The sequence below is a fragment of the Neovison vison genome, chromosome 9 (genome assembly GCF_020171115.1).
Source record: "Neovison vison isolate M4711 chromosome 9, ASM_NN_V1, whole genome shotgun sequence".
In the NCBI taxonomy this organism is placed as follows: domain Eukaryota; kingdom Metazoa; phylum Chordata; class Mammalia; order Carnivora; family Mustelidae; genus Neogale; species Neogale vison.
In genome coordinates, this window is record NC_058099.1 from 5977555 (window position 1) to 6003494 (window position 25940).

The window sequence follows — 25940 nt, forward strand, 5'->3', positions numbered from 1 at the left end:
TTTTTTCCAGGTTTAGAGCATAGAATGTAGACAGATGGGCAACAGATTCCTTTTTCATAGAGTCCATATTTCAACCTTTATGTAGTTTGGGGATTACTTTGGGAGACTCAGAATTTTAAGTAACTCTCCATAAAGTTGGTATTTTTTTTTAAGATGTTTATTTACTTATTTATTTGACAGACAGAGATCACAAGTAGGCAGAGAGGCAGGCAGAGAGAGAGATAGGGAAGCAGGCTCCCCGCTGAGCAGGGAGCCCAATATGGGTCTCGATTCCAGGACCCTGGGATCATGACCCGAGCTGAAGGCCAGAGGCTCTAACCCACCGAGACACCCAGGCGCCCTTGGTTTATAACAATGTTTCTACTAATTCTTTTCTTGCACTTTGCTTCTCCTTGGTACAGCTTTTTACCCAACCAAATTCTCAAGTTGTCTATTTCTGTTTTCACATGGAGTTATCCTATACCTATTTTTGCTTTTTTAAATTTTAGGGAATTCTACTGGAATCATGACTTTATGGTCTCAGTCTTGCTTTCAAGAAATATTTAACAGGTTGAAGGATTCCTAAATTGCAAAGTGTTCTCATTCACTGTTCATCCCCTGACCCATTATCTGCCGACCGTGTGCTGGCCAGTTCTGGGGATGGAACGAACACCAGCACATAATCACACATTCCTTGACTTTAAGGAGCTTGCCTTTCATTTTCTTTCTGGTACTCAGCTCTCCTTTTTTTTTGAATTTTCCCATTGCGCCTCTTCAGTGGCGTTCAGTGACAAAGCCTTTATAATCGGGTTTTATCTGTCACTCTGCTTTGGAAAAATAACAACCCAGACAGACTTCAGTGAAGAGCAGTTCCTAATCTCTGCATTCTGATAGACCTACAGTTGGTTAGTGTGGTGTTGGGATGAAAAAGGAAAAGGTTATCAAAATGAATGGAATGTGAACTAATATTTCTGAACAGAGAGAACAGTGTTTTCTAAATGCATGCCTTACACGGAGTTCATCCATGTCAGGCAATGAATAATTCCCTTTCTCTAATTCGCCCTTGCCTTGTGACTGTTGGCTCTTACATAATTTCTAAATGCAAAATAGGATATTGTTTAACAAAAACTGCAGTTAGTGGTTACAAGTAGCTACAGTAATCGTTAGTGAGTTCAAGTTATGTTTTTAAACTCTGGTTGTCAGTTTCTCCTCCTCATAGGTCCAGCTTCGTTAATCTTGTATGAATCTTCTCCTGCCAGCATCTAAATTTTATAGGCAGCTGCTTGCCATGAAACAGTTAACATGACTTCTTTATTCAAATTCATTCCAATTCTGAATATTGACTAACCAGAGGAATTCTCTGTATAATGGGAGAGGCTTCCTTACTGGGCTTACTCGTGAGTGTTGTTATATAACCTGATTTGAGGGAATGTTTTAAAAGTTAAATTAAATTCAAATCCTGACCATCAGCACTCGGAAGAGCGGATCAGTTTCTCAGGGAGTTTGCATTTCCATTTCCATGTAATATTATGGCTTCTAAATGACATGGCCGTAAGCGTTCTAGGCTTTAAATTCTACAGAGATGTCCCTATAACGAGGTAGATTAGGAACTTCTGAGCCACTTACGAATGAAGGTAGAATTGTAAGGAGTTGGGATAAAACTTTACTTTTCTAATTATAATAAAAATACACATGGGCTCTTTTTTTATATCCTAGGTTACATAATAGAATATTTTAAAGAGAAAAACAAAATAATAATCCATGCTAATTGTACATAAGAATGAAGGCATTTACTTCAAGTGATGATCAGTTTGATAATTCTTTCAGTAAAACAAACGAAAGGTAGCAGCTGGGGAAGGTTTCTTGAGCTGGAAGCTGTGTTGAGGGCTCTCATAAGCCCTGACAGGGCAGGCTTGCTTGTGTTCTAACTGAAACCGGATGAAGACCAGAGTGTTAAATTTTTTTACCATTTGGGGAAACAGCCTCTTGCAAGATGACTACTTTAGTCATTGTACGTATAAGGAATTGTACTATTAAATTTTTTCACTGCCCTTGCTGTAACTATGAGGTTTGACATCTTTATTGAACATGGAGATATCTTGAGTGTTTTCCCAAATTTGTTTCTTATCAGACATCTCACTGGTTATCTGAAGGAATGGTTCACTGTAACAGTTTAGAAAACAACAAAAAAATTATTTTGAAAGAGGAAGTGGTTGGTCTGAACGCAGGAAATACATTTTGCAACTGCAGCTTGATCTTTTGGTTTAAGATGCTTTTTTACTTACAACGAGAAAAAAATGTACAATTTCAAGGCAACTCTCAAAGACGGGTATTGTTGCTATAAGTGGATCAGTGTTCAGATCAAAGATTCTAGAGAAAACACCTTTGTTACTCTCTTGTTTATGTCTCTGTCTGTAGAATATACATTTTGTGTGTATTTTCTCCCAGGATACCTGTATTAAATGAACAGCCTGAATGGTTTTGGTTGTTTCCATTCTTAATATTTGTCCCCGGTGGTGATGGATATGTTTTCCTCTTAATGCTTCTCACGGGAAATGGAATTTTTTTTTAAAGATTTTATTTATTTATTTGACAGAGAGAGATCGCAAGTAGGCAGAGAGGCAGGCAGAGAGACAGAGGAGGAAGCAGGCTCCCTGCTGAGCAGAGAGCCTGATGTGGGACTGGATTCAGGACCCTGAGATCATGACCTGAGCTGAAGGCAGTGGTTTAACCCACTGAGCCACCCAGGCGCCCAGGAAATGGAATTTAATGGAAATTTTCTCTAATTATTAGATGCGGAGTAAATGTAATTATATTTAGAAATGGGACATAACTTGGATCTGTGTCATAAGTGAATATTAGTAGGATGAGTTTTGTGTGTGGGGGGGTTTTGTGTGTGTGTGTGTGTGTGTGTGTGTTTAAAGGCTGTGGCATTCCATGTTAGTTTTACCATTAAAAATGAATTTGTGGGGGCACCTGTCTGACTCAGGTGGTAGAATGTGCAACCCCAGATCTCCAGGCCATGAGTCCGAGCCTCACGTTCGGTGTAGCAATTACTAAAAATAAATAAATAAATAAACTTGGAAAAAATGAATCTGTGATAGGAATGTTGAAACATGCAATTATTTACTACAGTTAAATGTTCCACACAAAAAGTATTCAAGTTTTATTCAGCTCCAAGTTTTAGTTCGTCGGCTACCCATTGCTACTATCTCTGCATTGTAAACTGTAATTCTCACTTACATGTTTCTGAAGTAAGTGGTTTTTAAGCTTAAAAAAAAAAAAAAGTATGGAGTTTGGTTCAATAAACATCCAAAAAGAAACAAGAGGGTCAAATGTCAAAATCTCAATTGTGTCAGGAATACTGGGGTGGAGGTACTACCAAAAGTGAATTTATGTAGAGTTGAAATAGTTCAGAAAGCCTCTTCATTGAAATGTTTCCAGTATGTGTTATTTCATTTACATTAAAATGTTGACAAGGGAAATCTGCCGTAGCCTTGTTTTAGTGTTCCGGAAAGCATCACTCACCATCCACGAACTCCAAGTTAATCTGCAACATAGCAATAGAACCCAGGAAGACAATAGGTCATTCTCCTATCCCAGACCTGACGATTAAGATGACTTAAATAAAAATGATATGTGGGCCCCCGGGTGGCTCGGTGGGTTAAGCCTCTGCCTTCGACTCAGGTCGTATCTCAGGGTCCTGCGATCGAGCCCTGCATCTGGCTTTCTGCTCAGCAGGGAGCCTGCTTCCCCCCCCCACTCCCTCCACCCCGCCTGCCTGTCTGCCTACTTGTGATCTCTCTCTCTTTCTGTCAAATAAATAAATAAAAATCTTCCAAAAAATAAAAATGATACGAATCTAAATATTCATATTATGTATGAGCATATGAATATGCATGTAAAATAAAAAGGAATTAAATACATAAAAATGATACTCACATTGATGTGTGTGTAGCGTGAGACACTTTGCACTCGCTGTTCTAAAGGCTTTCCTTTGCCAACTCAGTAAAATATTTTTACTTTTTTATTTTATTCTATTTTATTTTGAGGGGCAGATGGATAGAGGCAGAGTGAGAGGTAGAGAGAGAATCCCACGCAGGCTCTATGCTCCGTGCACAGCCCGACTGAGGCCTCGATCTTACAACCCTGAGATCACGACTGGAGTCAAAATCAAGGGTTGGTGGCTTAACTGAATGAGTCACCCAGGTGCCCCATCATTTAATAAGACATTTTTCATTTGCAGTTGTAGTGAGCGGACTGCTTGGCCAAGAGCTTGTTCTTAATCTTGCTACTGGGTAGAAGTGGGTTTGGGTCTTGTTTTTGCCGCTCACTAAAGGTCTGGCACGAGGCAGTTTGCTTCATCGCTGAGCGTATTTCCTAGTCTATGAAATAAGGGTAAGATTGTGCACCTCAGGGGCTTGTCTGGGGGTTTCAGTGGTATGTGATCTACAGAAGGAGAGGCCTGTTTTTGGACCATAGTCAGTTGGTCAACACTGTTGTCATCATCTGTATTTTGTCTATTTGTGTCCTTCTCTTTTGATTACTTCTGGCTCCTTCCTCCTGCATTCTCTCTCCTTCGACCTACTGCAGATCAGTTGAGTATATTTTGCACATTCTAGGCATGTGGGCATTCCACAAGAATATTTACTGAACAAATAATACATAGCATCGATAGGATTATAATAGGTACCCATCACGAGGGCCTTGGTTAGCCAACAATGATGAAATGGACAGACAAGGAAAACTTGAGTCCATTGGAGAATAAGAGAGGGTGTCCTATGTCGTGTCCCCACCTGCATCGTGAAGGTAATTAGAACAACAGCAGTTTTTAAAAAATTGGTTTATGAGCTACATTGTATGTAAGATCACCCAGCCCTCTGAGCGGCAAATACCAGGAGTTCAAAGCCGCTCATGGATTCCGCATCCGTAAAAGCTCTGTGCAGATTATAGGTTGTTGAGAAAGGCGTGACGATGGAATTGGGGTGTGAGGATGAACAATGTGTAGTAGAAATGGAAAAGATGGACCAGACAGAGAACAACTGAGTGGAAAGAACCCCACGCAGAGCTCTGAGGGGAACATGGTGTCCGTGTTGACCTGCCTGGTGGGACAGGGGGCTGAGCAGGATCTCCTGGGGAGATGAAATGAGAACAGATTATGACAGATATTAAAAGAAAAGCCAAATGGAAGAATGAAGGTGACCCTGATGAAACGCTGTTGAACCTCCTACTCCAAAAACTCACACTAGAAAGATGCTTTATATTTTCTAGGAGGCCTTTAATCCCCTCTAGAATTCTTTTGTCCCTCTCTAGATAAAAAGAGTAAGGCTATAAGCTGTGGAATTATCGTTAGCCATAAATGGCCCTGTTGGATATGGTACAGCCAAGACTGATGCACATTTCTATACCTCAGATTCAGTTCTTGCCAGGGGACCATATGGCTTTGCTACTGGGTCATGTTAAATGAGCTCTTCACTGTTAACTGCTGTTCTTGCCTATGGAATTACGCGGGTGATAGTGAGTTGGGGTAGAATGATGAATAGCAATTGACAGGAGGCTCCGTATCAGGGAGCCAGGAGGAGAAGTGGGGATTGTACCAGACTAGGACGTCCAGGCACCATCTGTCTACCATCCGTCCTCACAGCCTAAACATATAAGGCAGACCCAGTGCTGCTACTTCTTACATATGATCCCTTTCTGGGTTACATTCCCTCCTTCCTGGATGATAGGTTGTTTTACTTTTTCTTTTTCCATGAGGGTTTGTGAGCAGTAAGTTCATTATGTGAAATAACTTTATTTTGTCTTCCCTCCAGTGTGATAGTTTAGCTAGGTGTAGAATTCTCTGCTGCCTGTTATTTTCTCTCAGCATATTTTGAAACATCATCCCACTGTCTTTTATCACTGGCCATTCCTCTTGGGAAGCTGGCAGTCTGCTTAACTGCAATCCTCTGTAGACACTTGACTTTCTTTCCCTAGTTGTTAAAACCTTACCTTTGCCTTTGGTGTTTTGTAGCATCACTATGATGGTTGAATATATATAATTTTTTATTTCGTGTTTTTCTCCTTGGGCCTTCAAATGGGAGGGTTTTTTTTTTTTTCCTTTTGTAAATGTAGGAACACCTTCCAGGTGTTAACTCTTCAAAAGTTGCCCATGTTTCATTCTTCCCCATTGTTGGTCCTGGGACTCCCAGTAGTTGTGTATGAAACTTCTTGTTCTGTTTATTCCACAGGCTTCTTAGCTTCATTGTCATTCCTTCCTTTCTTTATCTCTGTACCTTACATTTTGTGTAAATCTCTTAGCTACTGCATGAATTCTTCTCAGTTATCTGTTATTTAACTCATCTATTACATTTTAAAATTTCAGTGACTGTATTTTTTTGTTTCCTAGCATTCCATTTGATTCTTTCTCAGATATCCTTCATCTTTACGGTGTTATTTTCTTGTGAGCTCTATTGCTTCTTTTATTTCTTTAATTGTTTTAAATATTCTTGCCCCCCCAATAAATAAATAAGGGGTGGGCACCTGAGTGGCTCAGGTCACGTTCCCAGGGTGCTGGGATGGAGCCCCATGTTGGACTCCCTGCTCAGCAGGAAGTCTCCTTCTTCTTCTCCCTCTCCCTCTGCCCCTCCCCTTGTGCTTTCTCTCTTTCTCTTCTTCTCTCTCCCCCTCTTAAATAAATAAGTATTTAAATATTTTTGTTTTCTATTTTCTCCCAAATTGTGCTTTTACCTCAAGTTCTTATGCTGATAATTTTTCTCTCTATTGGATCACCTCTCATGGTGGTTTATTTCCTTGTGCATCTATGATCACTATTGTCTTTTTCATATAAGTATGTCTTCAATAGGGATGGTTTGTTTGTTTGTTTTTTTCCTCTGAGAATCTCATAAAAGCAGGATTATGTGAAACCCAGCAAGGTCTTACATTGGTTTCTTCCAGACAACCTGGGACTAATTTTTATATTAATTACTTGGGTTGAGAATTCTTGAGCCATCTGTATAATACTTGCAAGTTTAAGATTTTGTTTCACCGAGGGTGCACTTCCTGTACTCTGTCCCACAGCCTGAGACCTTAATAAGCTTACTTGCTGACTTCTCTGGTCGCTAAGAAGTTTTGTTAAGTGTCACCCAGCTTAAGAAAAACAGAGACACATGAACACAGAGGTTAAAATAAAGGGCCTTTAGTCTTACGTCTTGAGCTCCTTGATGATACATGCTGAATAACAAGGAAGATTTTTAGTATTAAACCTTACTGATTAAACATCTGTTGTGACTTGGGTGCTAAAGATGGTTTAGCTGCTAACCTACCACCAAACATCAGGTTTCTTTAGAACAGGAAGCTTGCATTTCTTTCCTCTCCCTGGGGAATGTAACAGGACTATTTTTTCCCTCTTCTGAGGGATGGATCTTTTCCAGAACTGCATTCAGTATTTTTGTTCCTCAACGTAGCACCACAGCCATAAGAGATCCTGTGATCCTTTGGGCATTAACTTTCTAGAATCTAGGCTGTCATTTTCAGCCATATGTATCTGAAACCTCATGAGTGTCGTATTCTGGAGTGCAGTTATTAAGGGGGGAGGGAGAAGAGAAAGAGATCATCAATTTCTACCCTACTGCCACTGAGAACTCAAGTCTCTTGCCAATGACAGTGCACTAGAAACCAGGCAAAAGAAGGGAGACAAGTCTTAGAGACCATGATTTATATTTTACCAAGATCCCTGAGCTCATACCGCATTTTTGACCAGCCTACCTTGGGGCTTTGCCAACCTCAAGATGAACAATATGAACATTGGCTTCTCTTTTAGCAGAAATGGTCACTTACCTTGAGTAAATAGATATTTCAATTTCTACTTTTCAAATGAGGCAACCAGGGTATAGGGGAACAGAAGGCCTTTTCTTAAAACTGTTTAGCAAGTGAATGGCCCATGTGGGATTGAGATGCTGGTCTCACTTGCTATCTTCCCATGTTCTCTCCTTCTGTTTCAGTGGCTATGCACCAAAGTAACCTACGATACTGGGGCTAGAAGTTGTAAGACTGTTAAGAAAAAAAAATCAGGAAATTGCTGAAATATTTCAAGCATATTTCTTTGGTTAACTTATTTTGAAGTTTTTCTCTGTTTTGTATTTTAGCTGCCTTTATAATTTATCAAAGACAGACTCATTGTTTTGGCAAGTCCCAGGCCTGGAAGGCTCCAACAAAAACTCCCAGCACTCCATCTGAATAGGAATTTTTAAATGCATTCTTAGTCTTGAATTTGAAAATGTATTCTAAATTCAACAGTTTGCTGGGAAATTTAAACAATGCCATTTATCATACAACAACATTGCTCTAGACAGAGAACTTTTTCATCTCTTCCTTTGTTAGTATCCCTCCTACTACATTATCTTTTTAGAGCTTTTTTTTCTTTTTCTTTCTTTTTTTTTTTTTTGAATCTCAAAGGCGAGCCATATCTCTTCAGTTTCTAAGTTCCTGGAATTCAGCATTAGAATTTGTTTCTTTACCTAATCTTTCTGGCAAAATAGAATTCGTTAATCACTCTTTGAAGCAGTGATCACTATTAATATTTTGTTTTTATAATAATCAAATTATGCTATGAATACTGTTTTGGAAACTTAAAAAAATTTTTTAAACCACATACAGCTTTCACTTTTCTCTTATCATTAAATACTCTTCTAAAATTTTTTGTAATAGTCTGCGTCTTAGCCAGGGTATGAGATATATTTAACCAATGACATTACTGGGCATTTGTTTCAAATTATTGTCTATTATAAATAATACTGTGCTGGATATCTTTCATGAACATTTAAAATTTATCTCATTAGTGGGGTGCCCGGCCGGCTCAGTCGGTGGGACGTACAACTCCTGATCTTGGAGTTTGTGAGTTCGAGCCCCATGTTGGGTGTGGAGAGGACTTGAAAAGGAAATAAATATAAAAATGAATGAACGCGGGGCGCCTGGGTGGCTCAGTGGCTTAAAGCCTCTGCTTTCGGCTCAGGTCATGATCCCAGGGTCCTGGGATCGAGCCCCGCATTGGGCTCTCTGCTCAGCAGGGAGCCTGCTTCCTCCTCTCTCTGCCTGCCTCTCTGCCTGCTTGTGATCTCTGCCTGTCAAATAAATAAATAAAATCTTAAAAAAAAAAAAAATGAATGAACGAGTAAAATGGTTTCATGAGGATGAATTTCCCAGAAGTAGAATTGCTGAGTTAAGGACTAGGAAAGATAATCTTTACAGACAAATCGAAAGAGAAATCTGGTAAACCAAATAGAGTTTTCAGAGATTCTCTACCAGTTGCTGGTTTTTGCTTTTTTTTTTTTTTAATTTGTTTGTTTTTTATTTTTTAAGATTTTATTTATTTCTTTGACAGAGACACAGCGGGAGAGGAAACACAAGCAGGGGGGTGGGAAAGGGAGAAGCAGGCTCCCCGCTGATCAGGGAGCCCTGCGGGGGCCACCAGTGGCTGCTTTTATGGGTCTCAAAACTACCCAGAAAATAGGTCACAGTATTCAGCGGTCCCTTCCTTCCTCACACCCTGCCAAAGCCTGTGTGCTTCTCATTAACCCGGCCGTGGCCAAAGGAAGGGTGCGCTGGCGGTTGGCGCTCCTTGCTACTCTGAGAAGCACCAAGTTTGCCAGCTGTCCATGGGGCATCGTTGTAATGTGCTGGTGTCATTCGGTGGCATCACTACAGCTGTTCTTCTGGAACTTTCCATTGACTTGCCCCAGCTTGCCTTATCTGCTCTCAGTGTTGTCACAGATCACAAATTAAGGACTCCAGGTTGTCATGTTCCCAGTGATTGTCAGACTGTGGAATGAAATGGGCAGGCACTTCGACTTTCTAAACCCCACAGTTCTGTAAATTGGAATTATTTACAGCAAGCAAATATTTGTAATTGGGTGAAAAAAAGAACTAAAGGTGGAGGGAGGCTGGATAACCCAGGTTATTGAATTTTATTAGTTTAATTGTATCCACTGTATATATTTTTTAAGACTTGACTTTTTTAGGTCATCTCTACAGCACCCAATGTGGGGAGTCACATGCTTTACCGACTAAACCCGCCAGGCTTCCCAGTTTTATCCACAGTGTTAAGTCAGTGGCTTAGTTGGAAGAAGGGTGAATTTGGAGCCAAGAGCCCCACTGGATCCTTGCTGCACCTCCACCTCCAGCCCTGGCTGTGAACCCTTCTGGATCCCAGTGATGGCGGCCAAGACCCGGGGCTGCCCCGCATCTCCAGCTACTGGATAATACTGATGGGTAGCCTGGCAGTGGTGCAAAAATCATGAATTCCCAGTAAAATCTCGATTTAGCCCCCTTTTCCGTGCAGCCTAAAATACACTTCGTTTCTCTTTATTATAATGATGAAATAAAACATTGAAAGAACCGCTGCTCGGGAAAACCTTTACCGTCGTTGGAGATACCAGTGGTAACTGTAAATTGTTTCATACTGCTGTCCCCAGATTTGGAGGAGTAAAGGATGGGCCTTGTAAATGTGTTCTATAACATGCTTTTAACAAAGGAAAAGAAGGGCTTTCCAAGACCTCTGAACGCCACTGCAGGAAATGGTTTATCACTCAAGGAACAGCCGTGTATATAAAAATGTGGGAGGTCGGCAGCCATGCTCAAAAAATTAATAAACCTTATTATTTATTTATAGTAAATATATAAATGGAATCAGGGCATATTTGACCATTTCTCTGAAAAGGTCAAAAGCCATGAGCAGCCCTGAGAAGAGACGTGAGTGTCTAATTTCTTCAGCCAATCGGCCGTGTGCCCCACTGGAGAGCGAACACGTTTCTCGAACACGTTTCTTAGGACGCCTGTGCTCTCTGCTCCTGACGGCTGAGACAGGCAGCGGCGAGCGTTGCTTCCTCCCCTCGTATCTGCAACATTAAGGGAGAAAATAACACTGAACTGGACAGGAAGTCGCAGCACAGTTTGGCCAGGGCTAATAGTCTAAATTTAACTAACTAAATGGATTACAGTATTTTTATCTTTAAACCCATTAGGATTTAGAAGCATCAGGCTGCAACAGAGTTTCTAAATTATTGTTTTCTTTATTTAGAAACTGCAACTCTGACCTTTTGGGCCATCCAGCTTTCTTCCCGCAGGACTTGGAGTGGGGAGGGTGTGAAAAGTCAGTGAAGTCATGCCCAAGCGATAACATACGTGGGCCTGTTCGGACTGATTTGGGGGAGATTCCCAAGGGTCTATCAAAGAAATTCTAAAGTTTAAATTCGGTCTTTCTGATTGACAGCGAAAGTGGTCTAGATCTCATTCAAGGATGGCTGTGATTTACAGCCTTAGGCGATTGTGGCCATTCTGTACTTTTTAAGAATATTTTCTCTAAATTCTATGACTGACTCATTAAAAAAAAAAAATCCTCTGAACTTCCCTCTTGTTGCTCTGAGATGCAGCGTCCTGTATTCTTAGAATGAGAACTTTAATTTAATTGCAAGATACAGCTTATGGTGTGGCCTGGGAAGGAAGTACCTCTTGAAGATAATAGTCACTATTTTTAGACTGACTTAAACAGAGAGAGAAAGAGTGGTGTTTACAATCTTCCTTTAGCCTTAGACTAGGAGATGCACTCTCTCAAAGTATCTCGTTACTTGCTGGTTACTCCAGAGTTTTCGAAAGCCCTTTTAAAGATATTTTTAAAAATGTATTTCTAATGAGTAACTGACTCAGCCCTAGGTTTAGAGAAAGACTCTTTCTCCGTTCCATTGCAAAATAAATATAACAGCTTTACTAAACAAAAATAGATTTTCCATAGTAAAACTCGCTCAGAACAATGGCACATTCCTGGGCCTGGGATTCAAAAGTGGGTATTAATTCAAAGCAGCTGGACACTGGGATTGAGAACAAGACTGTCCTGTCTTCATGCCTCAGCCCTGCAGAATTTGATGTGTGACAATATTTTACTGCTTTTAAGTGTGAGAGGGGGCGGGGGGAAGAGAGAGACTCTAGAAAAATTCCAACAGAGATTATAAGAAATATACACACTTTGCAACCTTATGTCCACATTTTTGCATTGAAGAAAAACTCGCAGAGAGATCATGCTTCTCTAGCATAAAAGGTAGACCTGTTCCCTCTGATTGTCTGATTTGTTTTCTTCTACTCGACTAGCGTTCCAGGGCTGGAGTTTTACACGTTTTTCCCAATTTCAGCTTCTTCCACAGTTCCCACCTAGGGGTTCCCTGGTTATGTCTCGGAATCACTGCAGATCAAGCTTGTAAAGGGCATCGCAAAATGGTTATGAGTTAATGTGCTTACGAAAGCAGTTATATAACCCAAGTGAACACTTTATTATTAGAGATTTAGGGGAACTGAGAGTAGAGGATCATGGCCACTTCCAGCCAGAGGGTGGTGGGGTACCTCCGGCAGGGCGCCCGCCGGTTCTCAGGAGTAAAACATTCTGTGGTTAGTATGATGGGTTTATCGCCAGGAAGCTGGTGTCTGCTCGTGGGGTGTGTGTTGTGTGTGTGTAGGTCTGTACGTGCAAACCTATACATGCATAATGAGGACATTCTGCTCTCTGTGTCAGACCTTACACTATTTAAAAAATTCAGCAACTTAGAATAATTTCCCCCAAAATAAATAAGGGGATTCCTGTCTTGTTACTTTCATTGACAGAGGAGATGAGGAAACAACCCACCCCCCCCCTTGAATTTTGGTAAGACTATATCTGAGGAAGTTTTGTAAAGGAAATAGAGAATTTTTTAGAAATCTGAGGTCTACCTCGGAGTTTCCTTGTTTTGTTTTGTTTTTTCCATATTCATAACAAAGTGATACATGATAAACTCTTAAGTAATTGAAAGGGTTAAAAGGCTTTTTGCGTTGGAAGCAGTAGGGGAACAGATGGTGTGCACGTAGGTGGGGAAGCTATGATTTAAACAGGAGAGCTAGTGTAGACTGGAAGGGCATGGATTTTTGAGGGGAGCTGGGGACTTAACATTTTGGGGACCAGATTATTATAGTTACTAGTGGACACAGTAGAAGCAGAAGCCAGAGTGTATGGCCATGGGAGGAAGTTAAAAGGCTGCCATCAGGGGCGCCTGGTGGCTCAGTAGGTTAAAGCCTCTGTCTTCGGCTCAGGTCATGATCCCAGGGTCCTGGGATTGAGCCCTGCTTCGGGCTTTCTGCTCCAGGGAGAGCCTGTTTCCTCCTCTCTATACCTGCCTCTCTGCCTACTTGTGATCGATCTCTCTGTCAAATAAATAAATAAAATCTTTAAAAAAAATAAAAGACTGCCAACAAAGAGGACGAATATAGCCATTGAACTAACCAAGGGGAGATGAGAAGGGGGTAAAACGTTTTGAGATTCCGAAAGGCCTTGAGAACTTCAAAGTTTGAACTTCAGGTAATAAGGAAATCAGTTTGGAAATATTTATATGGTTAACCTCTGAGAAGTGTTCGAGAAGAGAATGAAGGAGGCAGCAGTGAATGACCACGCTGGGCTTTCACCATCATGCAGATGAGTGAAAAAGTGTCAAGGAAGTGAAAATCAGATGAACCCTCCAAGTCACGGAGGCAGGAAACCATAAAGAACACCGAGATGCGCAAATCCGGTCGTGGACGCTACCGATGATCAGACAGCAAGTGGGCCATCGACTTTTCCTTTTGAGCACGTCGGTGTTCTTTTTTGTCCTTTTAAAATATGAGTGGGTTTGGGGTGCCTGGGTGGCTCAGTGGGTTAAAGCCTCTGCCCTGGGCTCAGGTCATGATCCCAGGGTCCTGGGATCGAGCCCTGCGTCGGGCTCTCTGCTCAGCCGGGAGCCTGCTTCCCTTCCCCTCTCTCTGCCTGCCTCTCTGCCTACCTGTGATCTCTGTCTGTCAAATATAAATAAAAAATCTTTGAAAAAATAAAAATAAAATATGAGTGGGTTTAGTAAAACGAAACGAAAAAGAAAAACAAAAAGTTCCTGTAGTTACGCTGGAACAAGGCCCTTTTCCTGTTGTGTTGTTGGCTCGGTAGGGTAGCCGGCCAAGTCACCTGCAGGCCAAGCCACTTCTGCATCTGGCAGGGGCTAGTTTTTGCCCTGCAGGAAGCTCAGAGTCTGTTAGAGATTCAGGAGGTCATATTTTTGAAAACATATCCAAAGCACTAGATGAGTCCACAGTGGGCTCACGAGCATAGCCATCAGTGGTATTTGTAGATGACGTCAGAGTTCACAGGCTTTCTGTTCAAGCTTTAAAATCAATTCTGCAGGGTGCCTGGGTGGCTCAGTGCATTAAGACCTCTCCCTTTGGCTCAGGTCATGATCTCAGGGTCCTGGGATCGAGCCCTCCATCGGGCTCTCTGCTCAGCAGGGAGCCTGTTTCCTCCTCTCTCTCTCTGCCTGCCTCTCTGCCTACTTGTGATCTCTATCAAGTAAATAAACTCTTTTAAAAAAAATGTATACTGAAAGTAAGCATCTGCATGCTTCCCTGGCACAGTTGTGGAGCGTGCAACTCTTGATCTCTGGGTTCAAGCCCACTCTGAGTGTAGAGATTACTTTAAAAAAAAGGGGGGGGGGAACTCCTGCGTGGTTCAGTTAGTTAAGCATCTCCGTTAGCTCAGGTAATGATTCCAGGATCCTGGGATCGAATCCCTCATCGGGTTCCCTGTTCAGTGGGGAGCCTGCTTCTCCCTCTGCTTGTGCTCTCTCTCTCTCTCTGATAAATAAACATCTTAAAAAATAATAAATAAAAATAATTTTTTAAAAAGATTTTATTTATTTGACAGAGACAGATCACAAGTAGACAGAGAGGCAGGCAGAGAGAGAGAGGAGGAAGCAGGCTCTCTGCTGAGCAGAGAGCCTGATGCGGGGACTCAATCCCAGGACCCTGAGATCATGACCTGAGCTGAAGGCAGCGGCCTAACCCACTGAGCCACCCAGGTTCCCCAATAAAAATAATTTTAAAATAATAAACATTGCAGAGATTATTAGAAAGGTCTGTTTCGATCAGGGCTGCTGTGCCTTTGTAATTCATGAACCTCATTGAGAATTGCATAAAAAAAACTTATGGATTGGGGCCTCTGGGTGGCTCAGTTTGTTAAGCGTCTGCCTTCAGCTCAGGTCATGATCTCAGCGTTCTAGGATTGAGCCCCTCATGGGGCTTCCTGCTCAGCAGGGAATTGTTTTGTTTTGTTTTTTTAAGATTTTATTTATTTATTTGACAGAGAGAAAGACAGCAAGAGGGGGAATACAGGCAGGGGGAGTGAGAGGGGGAGAAGCAGGGAGCAGGGAGCCCAATGCGAGGCTCGATCCCAGGACCCCAGGATCATGACCCAAGCCAAAGGCAGATGCCTAATGACTGAGTCATCCAGGTGTCCCTCAATAGGGCATCTTGCTTTTGCCTCTCACTCTTTCTCTGTGCACTCTCTCTCTCTCTCTCTCTCAAATAAAGGAATAAAATCTTTTTAAAAATTTATAGATTCCCATATCCCCTCCTTAAGGAAAAGGAAAATATATATATACACACATACATACATACATACACACATATATATATAATATAAAGTATATGTATATAGCATAAAAATATATATAAGCATAGGTTCCCACAAGGCCCACCCAGGTAAGATAAATATGTGAATTGGGCCAAGTGCAGCCAATAAAGAAGAGAGACACTTGGGTCAAACTAGAAAGTGATGCCAAGTGAAGACAGAGAACGGTAGGGTTTGTGAAAAACTAGGGTGCACAACCTTACCTAAACTAAATTCAAATTCCAAACAATTTCTAGAAAATAACACCTGCCCGGTAGAACACATTGGAGGTAAAGTGGACTGCCGACCCCTCTGGTTTGCAATTCTAGGCTCTTCTCCCATGTAAACATGGGGGTATTCTCATTTTTTGCCCCAAGGCGCGACAGCAAGCTCAAGTGCGTCACCAGATGGCAGAGGACAGCAAAGCCGATTACTCATCCGTCCTCCAGAAGTTCAACCATGAGCAGCACGAGTATTACTATACGCACATCCCCAGCATATTTCAGGTAAGTCGTTCAGGCCTCTCAGATCGGCTCTGCCTTTAGAGACTCATGGCTTTGGAATCCTGATGGCTGGGCTTACCTTCTGAGCATTTACAGAATTCTAAATTCCCTCCCAAGTGAAGCCACTTTTGAAGCATCCAGGGAGTGCCTGGGTGGCTCTGTCGGTTAAGCATTTGACTCTTGAGCTCAGGGTCATGAGTTCAGGCTCTGTGTTGGGGTCTGCTCTGGGCATGGCGCCTCCTTAAAAAAAAAAAAATGATTGGCAATAAGATGAAATATAATGTTGCATATTATAATTTGTATTATTATATATAATATTAATCTCAAGGTCAGTCAGTGACCTTTGAAGTTGTCCTCCGTTCACGCCTGTAGCCTTTCTTTGCCAGTCTTAGAAGTGCGATTCTGTGATTAGCGCCCTCTTTGCTAAAAGGAGCATTCGGATTACAAAACGCCAACTTAATTTTAGGAGTCCTAGTAGAATTCATAGAGTTACAGGATTTGAACAAATACAGTCCTTGTCTTTGGATTGTTTTTCTTTTGGGCGACGCTAGGTTGTCAGAAATGGCATGAGTAGAGTTGGAGACGTGTTCTCCCACTTTGGGAATCTTTCACGACTTGTGTCCGGTTGTGGAAAAAGTAACAAGTATTTGCTTCTTCGTGTCCACACCCACCGCAAACAAGAGCCTCCAGCTCGCAGGCGGAAGATACACTAGTTCCCTCTCAGCCCGTGTTGGGTTGAGACCATTAACCAACACCAGGCTTTTGGTAAAGTAATTACCCCAATCAAAGGTAGGCAGATGTTTGATGTGTCCCTAAGAGGCATCAGTGATAGAAGCACTTGAGCTTGGGGTTCTCACTGAAATTGGAGAGGAACCCTGGAAGGTACACATTTGGACAGCCTGACCACTCTAACATATGTGTGCAGCCAGTGAAGAGGGAGTCAGTCATAACTCCAACCCTACCGACTGGCTGTTTCCATCGCAGACGATTTGCTCGAGGTGACAGTACTGCTGCAAACAATTCCTGTGAGTCACAGTGGACCAGATTAATTTCGTGCAAAATCTAATGTTGCAGAAAATACAGGAGATGGAGGAGAGGAGGATAGTAAGGATCGGGGAGTCGATGAAGACGTACGCGGAGGTCGATCGGCAGGTGATCCCCATCATTGGGAAGTGCTTGGATGAAATCGTGAAGGCAGCGGAGTCCATCGATCAGAAGAACGTAAGTATTACAGTTTGGACGTGATTTACAGCGAAGGGTTTCTGGTTCCATTGTTTCTTCGCCGCCGTCCACAACGAATCCTCTCGAGATGGGTGGTTCCTCCCAGGGCTCGCGAGTACTTTGCAGCAGTAGTAACAGCACTTTCGAGTGTTCTGTTGTGCCCTCAGTGTTCTGGATGTAGCTCCTGAATTTCTTTTCCAGAAAACACAGATAAGTCTGAGCCATTGCAGAATGGTCAGTTGGCCGAGTTACCCCCATGCCGGGATCTGGTTCTGTAGGGCACTGTTGACATTTTGCTGGCTGGATAATTCTCACTGTCCTGAGTGCTACAGGGTGGTTAGTAACATCTGTGTCCTCTACTAACCAAATGCCATTAGCACCCTTCCCTGGTTGTAACGGTCAGAAGTGTCTCTGGATGTTACCACATGACCCCTTCAGGGCACTGTCGTCTCCGTCTGAGAACACTACTCAGGGCCAGTATCATTCATTTGGATTACTTTCCTAGAAACCTATTTCCCTCAACAAAAATATCAGCTAGGACACCAGCATAGGCTTTTACAAACATTTATTAATTTGCAAAACCAAATATCTAAGAAAAAGCAATGTCACAAGTATTCTTTGTCGTAAGAGCATCTTAAAATGAGTCTAGGCAAGGGATCAAAGCCATCTTTCCTGTGAACATGCCTTAGCATATAGATTCTTCATTCCTCTAAGGATGTTCTAGGTGTATTACCATATTTAAGGCCATCTGTGTAAAAAAATAATTATCGGCCCAATGTGCAGAAATACTTCCAAACGTGTTAACTAATAAGTGTTTGTAGGAGGAATGGTTCTAGTAGCAGGCATTACTTATTTTTTTATTTTAGGATTCCTTGATCTCTATTTTATTAACATCTGTTAACCTGGAGCCTCCTTCTTCGGTGATTTCAGCTAACTTTTTTGGGGGAAAATTTCTAGTGCTTATTAATTAATGGTGTTTACCCCACAAAACTACATTATGCTAAGAAGGAGTCGCAGGTGATCAAACCATCCTTTCCTTACGCTGAACACATGTCTTGGTTGAGACACGTGTGACTGGTCGTGCCCCCAGGCAGTCCGGTTTTTTCATTTTCTTGCCACTGTTACTTCATCGATTTTGGACATCTATGCATCATCAGTTTCAGACAAAGTCATTTTTTTCTTTTTTCTAAAGATTTTTATTTATTTATTCAAGAGAGAGAAAGCATGAGCAGGGGGAGCGGTAGAGGGAGAGGTAGGCTCCCTTCTGAGCAGGGAATCCAACTTGGGGTTCTATTCTGGATGGTGGGATCATGACCTGAGCTGAAGGCAGAGGCTTTAACCCACTGAGCCACCCAGGCACCCCGAAACAAGCCTGATTTTAACTTCTTATATTAGAAGCTTAGAAATGTCTTCTTCCTTGAAACTTCACAATTTTACAAGATCGTGTCTGAATGATGGTTTCCCTTAATCAGTTTTATCTGGGAAATTGTGAGCTCCCTAGATTTATAGGACGTTTCTCCCATTATGGGAGACTTGTTTTCCTGTTCTATCACTGATCATTCTTTTTCACCTATGACCTTCATGGTGCTAAATCCAAGGGTCTCTTCTAGGTCTTCGTTCAAGTTCTTATTCAAGAACTTAAACTGTTAGCAGCACCGGCCCCCACTCGACCACTCTCCTACCTGCTGTTCCTTCACTTGAGTCCCAGGAAGCCACACTATGATGGCCCTTCCCCTCACTGACTCAGTCTCCTTTGCTTGTTCTTCTTCTTCTTCTTACATCTAACTCGGGAGCACCTCTGGGCATTGATCTTGGACCTGTGTACTTTCTGCATTTGCTCCTTGGAGTGACCCATAGACTTTCGGAGCGTGAAGTCCCATCTCAACTCTGAATCACATGTGTGACATGCCCAGCCTGGACCTGTCCCTCCACGGCAGGTTCATACGTTCAGCTGCCAGGTGGCTTCTCCACTTGGATTCTACTCCGTTCCTCACGCTCAGCGTACCCAAGGGGGAGCTCCCGATCTGTCTTGCCGAACCTGCACCTCTCATAGTCTTCACTGTCTCCGTCATGGCATTTCCATCCTTCTGGAGTCAAATTCTTTTTCTGACACCTGCATTAATTTATCAGCCAATCCTCTTGGCTTTACCTCCAAAATACATTAAGAACCCACAGAGCTCACCTCCTCTGTTGTTACCCTCCTGCTCCAAGATCTCCACGAGTTGGATTGTGCAGGAGCAGCTTGGATTACTGCAGGAGATGCCTGATGTCTCCCTACCTTTGCCCCCCCCCAATTCTTAACACAGAGACCAGAGGGCTTCCTTTATAATAAGTTAGATCACGTGTCACCTCTGCTCAGAGACCTCCGTGGGCTCCCATTTTACAGGAAAAGTCAGAACCACTGTGGGCTCAAAGCCCTGAACGATCTGGAACACGCTCCCTCCCCATTTATCTGTCTGATGTCACCTCTTCTGTATTCTTGTCCGTGCTGTCGCCACAACAGCCTGCTGTTCCTCAGAAACTCCCAAGTATGCTCCTACTGTGTTCCCTCTGCCTGGAATATTCCTCCCGCAGACATCTGCATGGCTCACTCCCTCGGCCTCCTTCAGGTGTTTCCTTGAATGAATGTTTCATTTGGCTCTTTTTTGAGAATTCAAGGGTCAGATATTTCTTAATCCATGCAGATCATCTTTCCTGGCACGTTCCCTTTCTCTTTCCAGACATCCTGTACTGTTCTCATGGTGCGTCTCGAGTTTATCTTCTTGTGCAGGTTCAGGTCATAGCTAAGTTAGCTGTGGTGTTGCTGCTTTTGATCTTTGCTATTTTTAGTCTAGCTTTTCTTTGATCACACACTTGTTATCTCCACGTCTTCGTGTTTAGTTGCCGGCATGTCCTCCTTCAAAATTTTCATCTTGAGAAACGTTGACGGTATTTCATGACATGGCTCCCCAAACATTTACTGAACACCTATTTCCTTCCATGCATAGTGTGCTCGCCACCACCCACCGAGGAGAACCTTGAACTCGGGGAGGTTACAGCCTTGCCCAGGGCCACATAGTGAATGTGTCCATCTGGTTCCAAAGCCATGTGCTTTCCCTTAAGCCCCTCCCCCCCCACCTTGTGCTTTTTATTTCTAAAACAAGCACCGTTTCTGGCAAATGTTCAAATCCTTTCGCTCACTCACTCTCAAGGGATAGACCATAGCAAAATAAATGAGAATCTATTTTTTAGAGTGTGAAAATGGGATGAGCATTTGGGGGAAAGTGAGGTAGGAAAGGATGCTAGAAAGTGCTGGAGGGGACGGGGCTGGCTCTTACACCAAGAAGTTACATTTGAGCAAAGAGGTGATTGAATAATTATTTGAGTGGACAGAAGGACAGAAACCTCCCAGCTCTGTCAGCCCCTTCTCCAACAAACTGGATGTCCCCTCTGCCCCTTCATCCAGTCTCAGAATCACGTGGTTACTGAAAAGTTCAAACTGGTTTATTTGTGTATGGTTAATTTCCGTTTATATCAAATGACCATGTTTTCATTAGAGCACATCAGTGAGTCACTGGCACACCTGGGCTTGCATATGTTTAACCGTAACGGGAACAGTGGTGTCTTACACAGGGCAGTTTGTTTTTCCTCTCACGTAAAAGATGTCTGCAGGCAGAGGGCTCAGCCCCGGCATGGACAGCTGGTCTGTAAGTTCTCAGGGACTCAGGCTCCTCCTAGTTCACAGCTTTGGATGGTGTGACCTTCAAACTCTGCATGGCTTCTGGAGCTCCGACTATCACATCCAAATTCCAGAAAGCAGAATATGGAGAAAGGCCCGTGCTATCCCTTTAAAGAGTCTTCCTAAAATTACACACCATCCTGGCTGCATCTCCGAGATCTCAGAGGTCAAAACTTAGGTGGCCACCTCCTGCTGCCCAGAAGGCTGGGGAATGAAGCCTTCAGGTAGGTGGCAGGGTGCGCAACTTAAAATCAGGGTTCCTCTTCCTGAGAAGAAAAGACAGTTGGCTATTGGAAGACAGTCGGCGGTCTGTGGCCCATCTCCAGGGGAAGGGGTAACTAAAATAGCTATATGCCCTACCGACTGTGGGCTTATATGAAGAATTGAGATCTTTCCATATGGTCTTCTATAGTGTCCTTTTTTTTAAGTCAGATGATCATTGATTTCAATTGTTACTACAAATCACATGTGCTTTTGTAATGCTTTATGTATGTATCTATCTGCCTGTCTGTCTATGACATTCTGCTTATGACTGTCTTACGTTTGTCTGTACCACAAACAAACCACGAGAAGGTGTAGCACCCAAAGTTCCTAGCAGAGTGCTTGGACTCGGGCCTGTGGAGTAGGCATTCGGTTCGTTGAATTTTTTCAGCAAACATTTCTTGCACACGGTTCTTGGCTGGCACCATCTCGGTCTAGGGATACAACAGAGGAAAAACAGACAAGAGCTTGCATGTGGATGGGGGAGGGTCTAAGAACAAATGCATCCATAAGGGAAAATCCTAGAATAAATATAATTTAATATATTATATTGTGATATATATATTTATTTTTATATATTATATCATTATATATCTATTAAAATTAATATCCCTGAGCCACGACGAACCAAAGAAGTGATAGAGATTACCTGCTCTTTGATTTGATTTTGTGTATGCTAAACTACCTTAAGAACTCCTGGTGAGAACCAGACTTCTGTATTACTGTATTTTTCTTTTTTTTTTTTTTTAATTTTATTTATTTATTTGACAGAGATCACAAGTAGGCAGAGAGGCAGGCAGAGATAGAGAGGAGGAAGCAGGCTCCCTGCTAAGCAGAGAGCCCGATGCGGGGCTCGATCCCAGGACCCTGGGATCATGACCTGAGCCGAAGGCAGAGGCTTTAACCCACTGAGCCACCCAGGTGCTCCTGTATTACTGTATTTTTCAAGGGAAGTGCCTAACAGTGGCTCTTTTTTCTCTGCTTTTAGCAAAGTCCTTCTTACTTAATATTTGTTTCTCCAGCTGCAGAAAAATGGCTATTGAGAGTATCTTCCCATCCAGCTAGACTTGTAGCTTTACAAATAGTGCTTATTCTTTCTAATGATAAAACTATTGGGATGTCTGGGTGGCTCAGTCGGTTAAGCATCTGCCTTTGGCTTGGGTCATGATCCCAGGGTCCTGGGATCGAGTCTCGCATCCGGCTCTCTGCTCAGGGGGGAGCCTGTTCTCTCTCTGCCTCTGCCTGCTACCCTGCCTGCTTGTGCTCTCTCGCTCTCTGACAAATAAATAAATAAAATCTTTAAAAAACTACCATTAGAAAAACTCTGTTACCAATCAATGTAGATATAATTCTGTGGATAACTATAAAGTTCTTTACGATAGCCTCGTTATGGGGCCATCATAATTCATTGTGTAAAAAGTATTTGCACGTGTTTGAACGCATTTGTGTTTGATGGCTCTAATTTCAGGATTCCCAACTGGTAATAGAAGCTTATAAGTCCGGGTTTGAGCCTCCCGGGGACATCGAATTTGAGGATTACACCCAGCCGATGAAACGCACTGTGTCGGATAACAGCCTCTCGAATTCCCGAGGAGAAGGCAAACCAGAGCTCAAGTTTGGTGGCAAATCCAAAGGAAAGCTATGGCCTTTCATCAAAAAAAATAAGGTACTGATGGTTGGACCCAGCGTGAAATGAATTTTATAAAGTGTGGCGATTGCCTCGGTTAGTCTTTAAAAAACAAAACTAAGCAAAACTAAAGAATGTAAGCCTGTAGTTCACAGAATGCAAAAAAAGAGCTAGCGTGCTGTTTTATTTAAGAACCATGATTTCTCTTTGGTGGTGGTCCCTTTGCCATGGCCGTTTGTCTTGTTTCGGATGCATTGCCACCTGACTCGTGCCATCCACACTAACACTGACCTCTACTGACCTCTTGGCCATCTCCCATCACGCCTTTACCGCTAAGTCCACTAGCCGCCTGCTCCCCTCGGCTGGGAGAGGGGGTGCTGTGCGGGATTTCTTTAACAGCTGATCAGCAGCTCTGATTCGAAATCGTGTCCATGGGTTAATAGCTTGGGTTTTGACTTCACGTTAACATGTGCCTCCATGAACATTTTGCGTTTTCTTTTGGTAGCGCGGTCGTAGGCGCGGCACAGCGCTGACCTGGGCATCCCGTGTGGTCCAGGCACCGTTACTACGCTCTCCCGAGAATAACTGCATATTTAATTTCCCAAAGACTGTCTTGCTGTTTTGACAACCTTGGCATCTAAGGTCCTTTATGTTGTCTCATCCAGCTCTGGTGGTTTTAGGTGGTTTAGAAATCTTGACCCTTTTCTGGCCTTCACTGGTTGAGCGTAACTAACGTAGTTTTGCATGGGAGAGCCTGCATGAGCTTCTGGTCGCAGATTTCTTGCTCTTCTTCCGTCGCTTTACTGACTAAAACCTCCACTTTTCGTCATGTTCTACATGTTTTCTTTTGGACCATGGCCTAAATATGTAATCGTTTGTGTTTTACTTGCTTTGGATTTCAAATATGATTTGATGCTTATTTTGTTTTGTGTCTTATCTTCTTGTTTCTGATTTTACTCTCACTGCTCCATCTTACATGTAGCTTATGTCCCTTTTAACATCCCCCCATCAGCCTCCCCCTCCTCCCCCTGCCTCTGCCTCACCCTCTGCTGTTCCCAACGGCCCCCAGTCTCCCAAGCAGCAAAAGGAACCCCTCTCCCATCGCTTCAACGAGTTCATGACCTCCAAACCCAAAATCCACTGCTTCAGGAGCCTAAAGCGTGGGGTAAGTTCTGCTCTGGAACCCTGTCTCTTGTGCGCTCTGGGCGCATGTGTCGTTCTGCATGACTTACTTTGTTTGTGAATGAATCCATTGTGCTTTCCCGTAACACGGAACAGTCAGGACCTGGGCTTCACCGTAGCTAGAAAGAAGAACCCCAGCGGGGGAGGAGAGAAGGAAGAAGGAAGAAGGAAGCAGAGTGGCTAGAAAGAAGAAGAGAAAGCGAGCTGGCCGGCCCAGAGTCCTTTGGGTCTCAAGCACATTTCAGAAAGGCTTTTCTCCACTTCCCTTTTAAAACATCTAAGTCATTAATGTTATACCTTGATTTTACCCAAAAAGGAAGCTTAGATTCGGTTTCCAAAGCCAGCGACATCCCAGATGAGGAATTGGAAGTCACTGTAGATGCAGAAAACATTTGCTTGATGGTTGCTGAGAACAGCCTGAGGGTCACAGAGCTGCTTCTGTCTGAGCTAAGCCTCAGGGTTCGAGGGGGAAATGTCACGAGGTTACGGTGGTTTCTTGAGCTGTGTTGGGGAACTTAGAAGATGGTGAGAAAATGTCTGTTGGCTGGAAGAGGCCTAAGGCCAGATTTATCGTTAGAGGTGGAGATAATAAGCAGCTGACATTTACTGAGCGCTGATGGGGACAGACTCTGTTCCATGGTTGTCTTTGACTGCCCTGTGAGCCTGGGCACTATGACATCCGTATTTTACTGGTAAGAAAACCGAGGCCCCAGAAGATGAGGTTAGGAAGAGGTGAAGTCAGATAGCCTGCTCGTCGTCCGAGGTGCTGTGACGTCCACACTCGGGGAGCATCCGCTAGGACAGGGCTGACTTGGTAGTGGACATCTCTCCACTCCAGCTGGCCAGTTCGGTTAGCAACGCCTGTGCCAGACGCACGGGGTTTTGTGCAGCTGATCCAGGAGCCAGAAGGAGTTGCCCGTTTGGTTGCGAGGACAAAAGTGGAATAAAGTCATTTGGAGCCTCCCAAATAAATCCAACTGATCCGTGTAGTCCGAGCCATCCCCAGATCGAGGCATGGCGGTCAGGAGTGAATGGACACGTGGACCCAGTAAGGTCTTTTATCCCGATCTGTGGGGACTGCAAGGCAGTGGCTGTGGGACGTGTTCTCGTAGAAACATAATTTTTACTCTTCCCTTCCTTTGGGTAAAAAAGGATCAATGTATAACAGCTGGGACTGAAACGAGGGGTGGGACATACACTAAAATTGGAATGACACAGAGGAGGTGAGCACAGGTGACAGGCAAATTCTCGAAGCATCCCGTATTTTTAAAATAAGTAAATAAGTAGAAAGAGGGACAACCCCCCCCCATTCTGTATATGCAGGTTCCTTTAATAAGGGGATCGCAACATTTTCTGTAAAGGATACAGATAGTCCGCGACATTATCTCGTCTTAAGGTTCCCCAGCATATCAGGTTAAGAATTAGCAATGTAATTTCCTCAAGATTTCAAGAGAGCCGTTGTTAGAAGGCAGGGCGTAGCTTCGGAAGTGGGTGATGGACCGCGTTGAGCTCTATAATGAGATCCCAGTTCCTGGCTCGATCAGGCTGGCTTGAAAAACTCCCCGGCCATCCCACTTACTCCTGGAAGAATGTCCAGCATCTGGCCAGGGTGTTTTTGCAACACCATCGAGTTTTATGTTAACTGTAAGTCAGTTAACCCGTCTCTCGGCCACTTGCAAGACCTTTACCAAAGCACTCGTTTATTCTGTTTCTAACAAGTACTTCTGCATGGTCTTTTGGAATCTCACGATGGAGTATGCGGAATATTTGTGATTGTTTACCGTTCGTTTCTGTGTCTGTGTCATTCCCTCACCACCACCACAGCGTGTTGGTTGCAAATGGTTTTCTGAATCTGTATTTCATGATGTTCTCTAAATGTTTGGGGAAAGACCAAAGAATGTCAGTAATCAATAAGTGTATGAGAAAGATGGCTAGGAAAAATATACCCCTTTAAAAAAAGAGGGGGAAATGAGAAATGGGTTATTA

The 25940-nt window shown here is 43.1% G+C and overlaps 1 protein-coding gene across 8 annotated transcripts in view; it reads left to right on the forward strand.

Moving 5' to 3' along the window:
• Positions 1-25940, forward strand: part of FNBP1 (formin binding protein 1) — a 142994-nt gene that overhangs the window by 93076 nt on the left and 23978 nt on the right. For 4 of the 8 annotated variants that reach the window (XM_044264693.1, XM_044264686.1, XM_044264687.1 and 1 more), the window contains exons 7-10: positions 15820-15948; positions 17020-17166; positions 22614-22811; positions 23755-23937. In XM_044264693.1, coding sequence (XP_044120628.1) covers positions 15820-15948; positions 17020-17166; positions 22614-22811; positions 23755-23937 — 657 coding nt within the window. The remainder of the gene's footprint in view (positions 1-15819; positions 15949-17019; positions 17167-22613; positions 22812-23754; positions 23938-25940) is intronic. The other 4 variants (XM_044264689.1, XM_044264690.1, XM_044264691.1 and 1 more) reach the window with 1 other exon arrangement.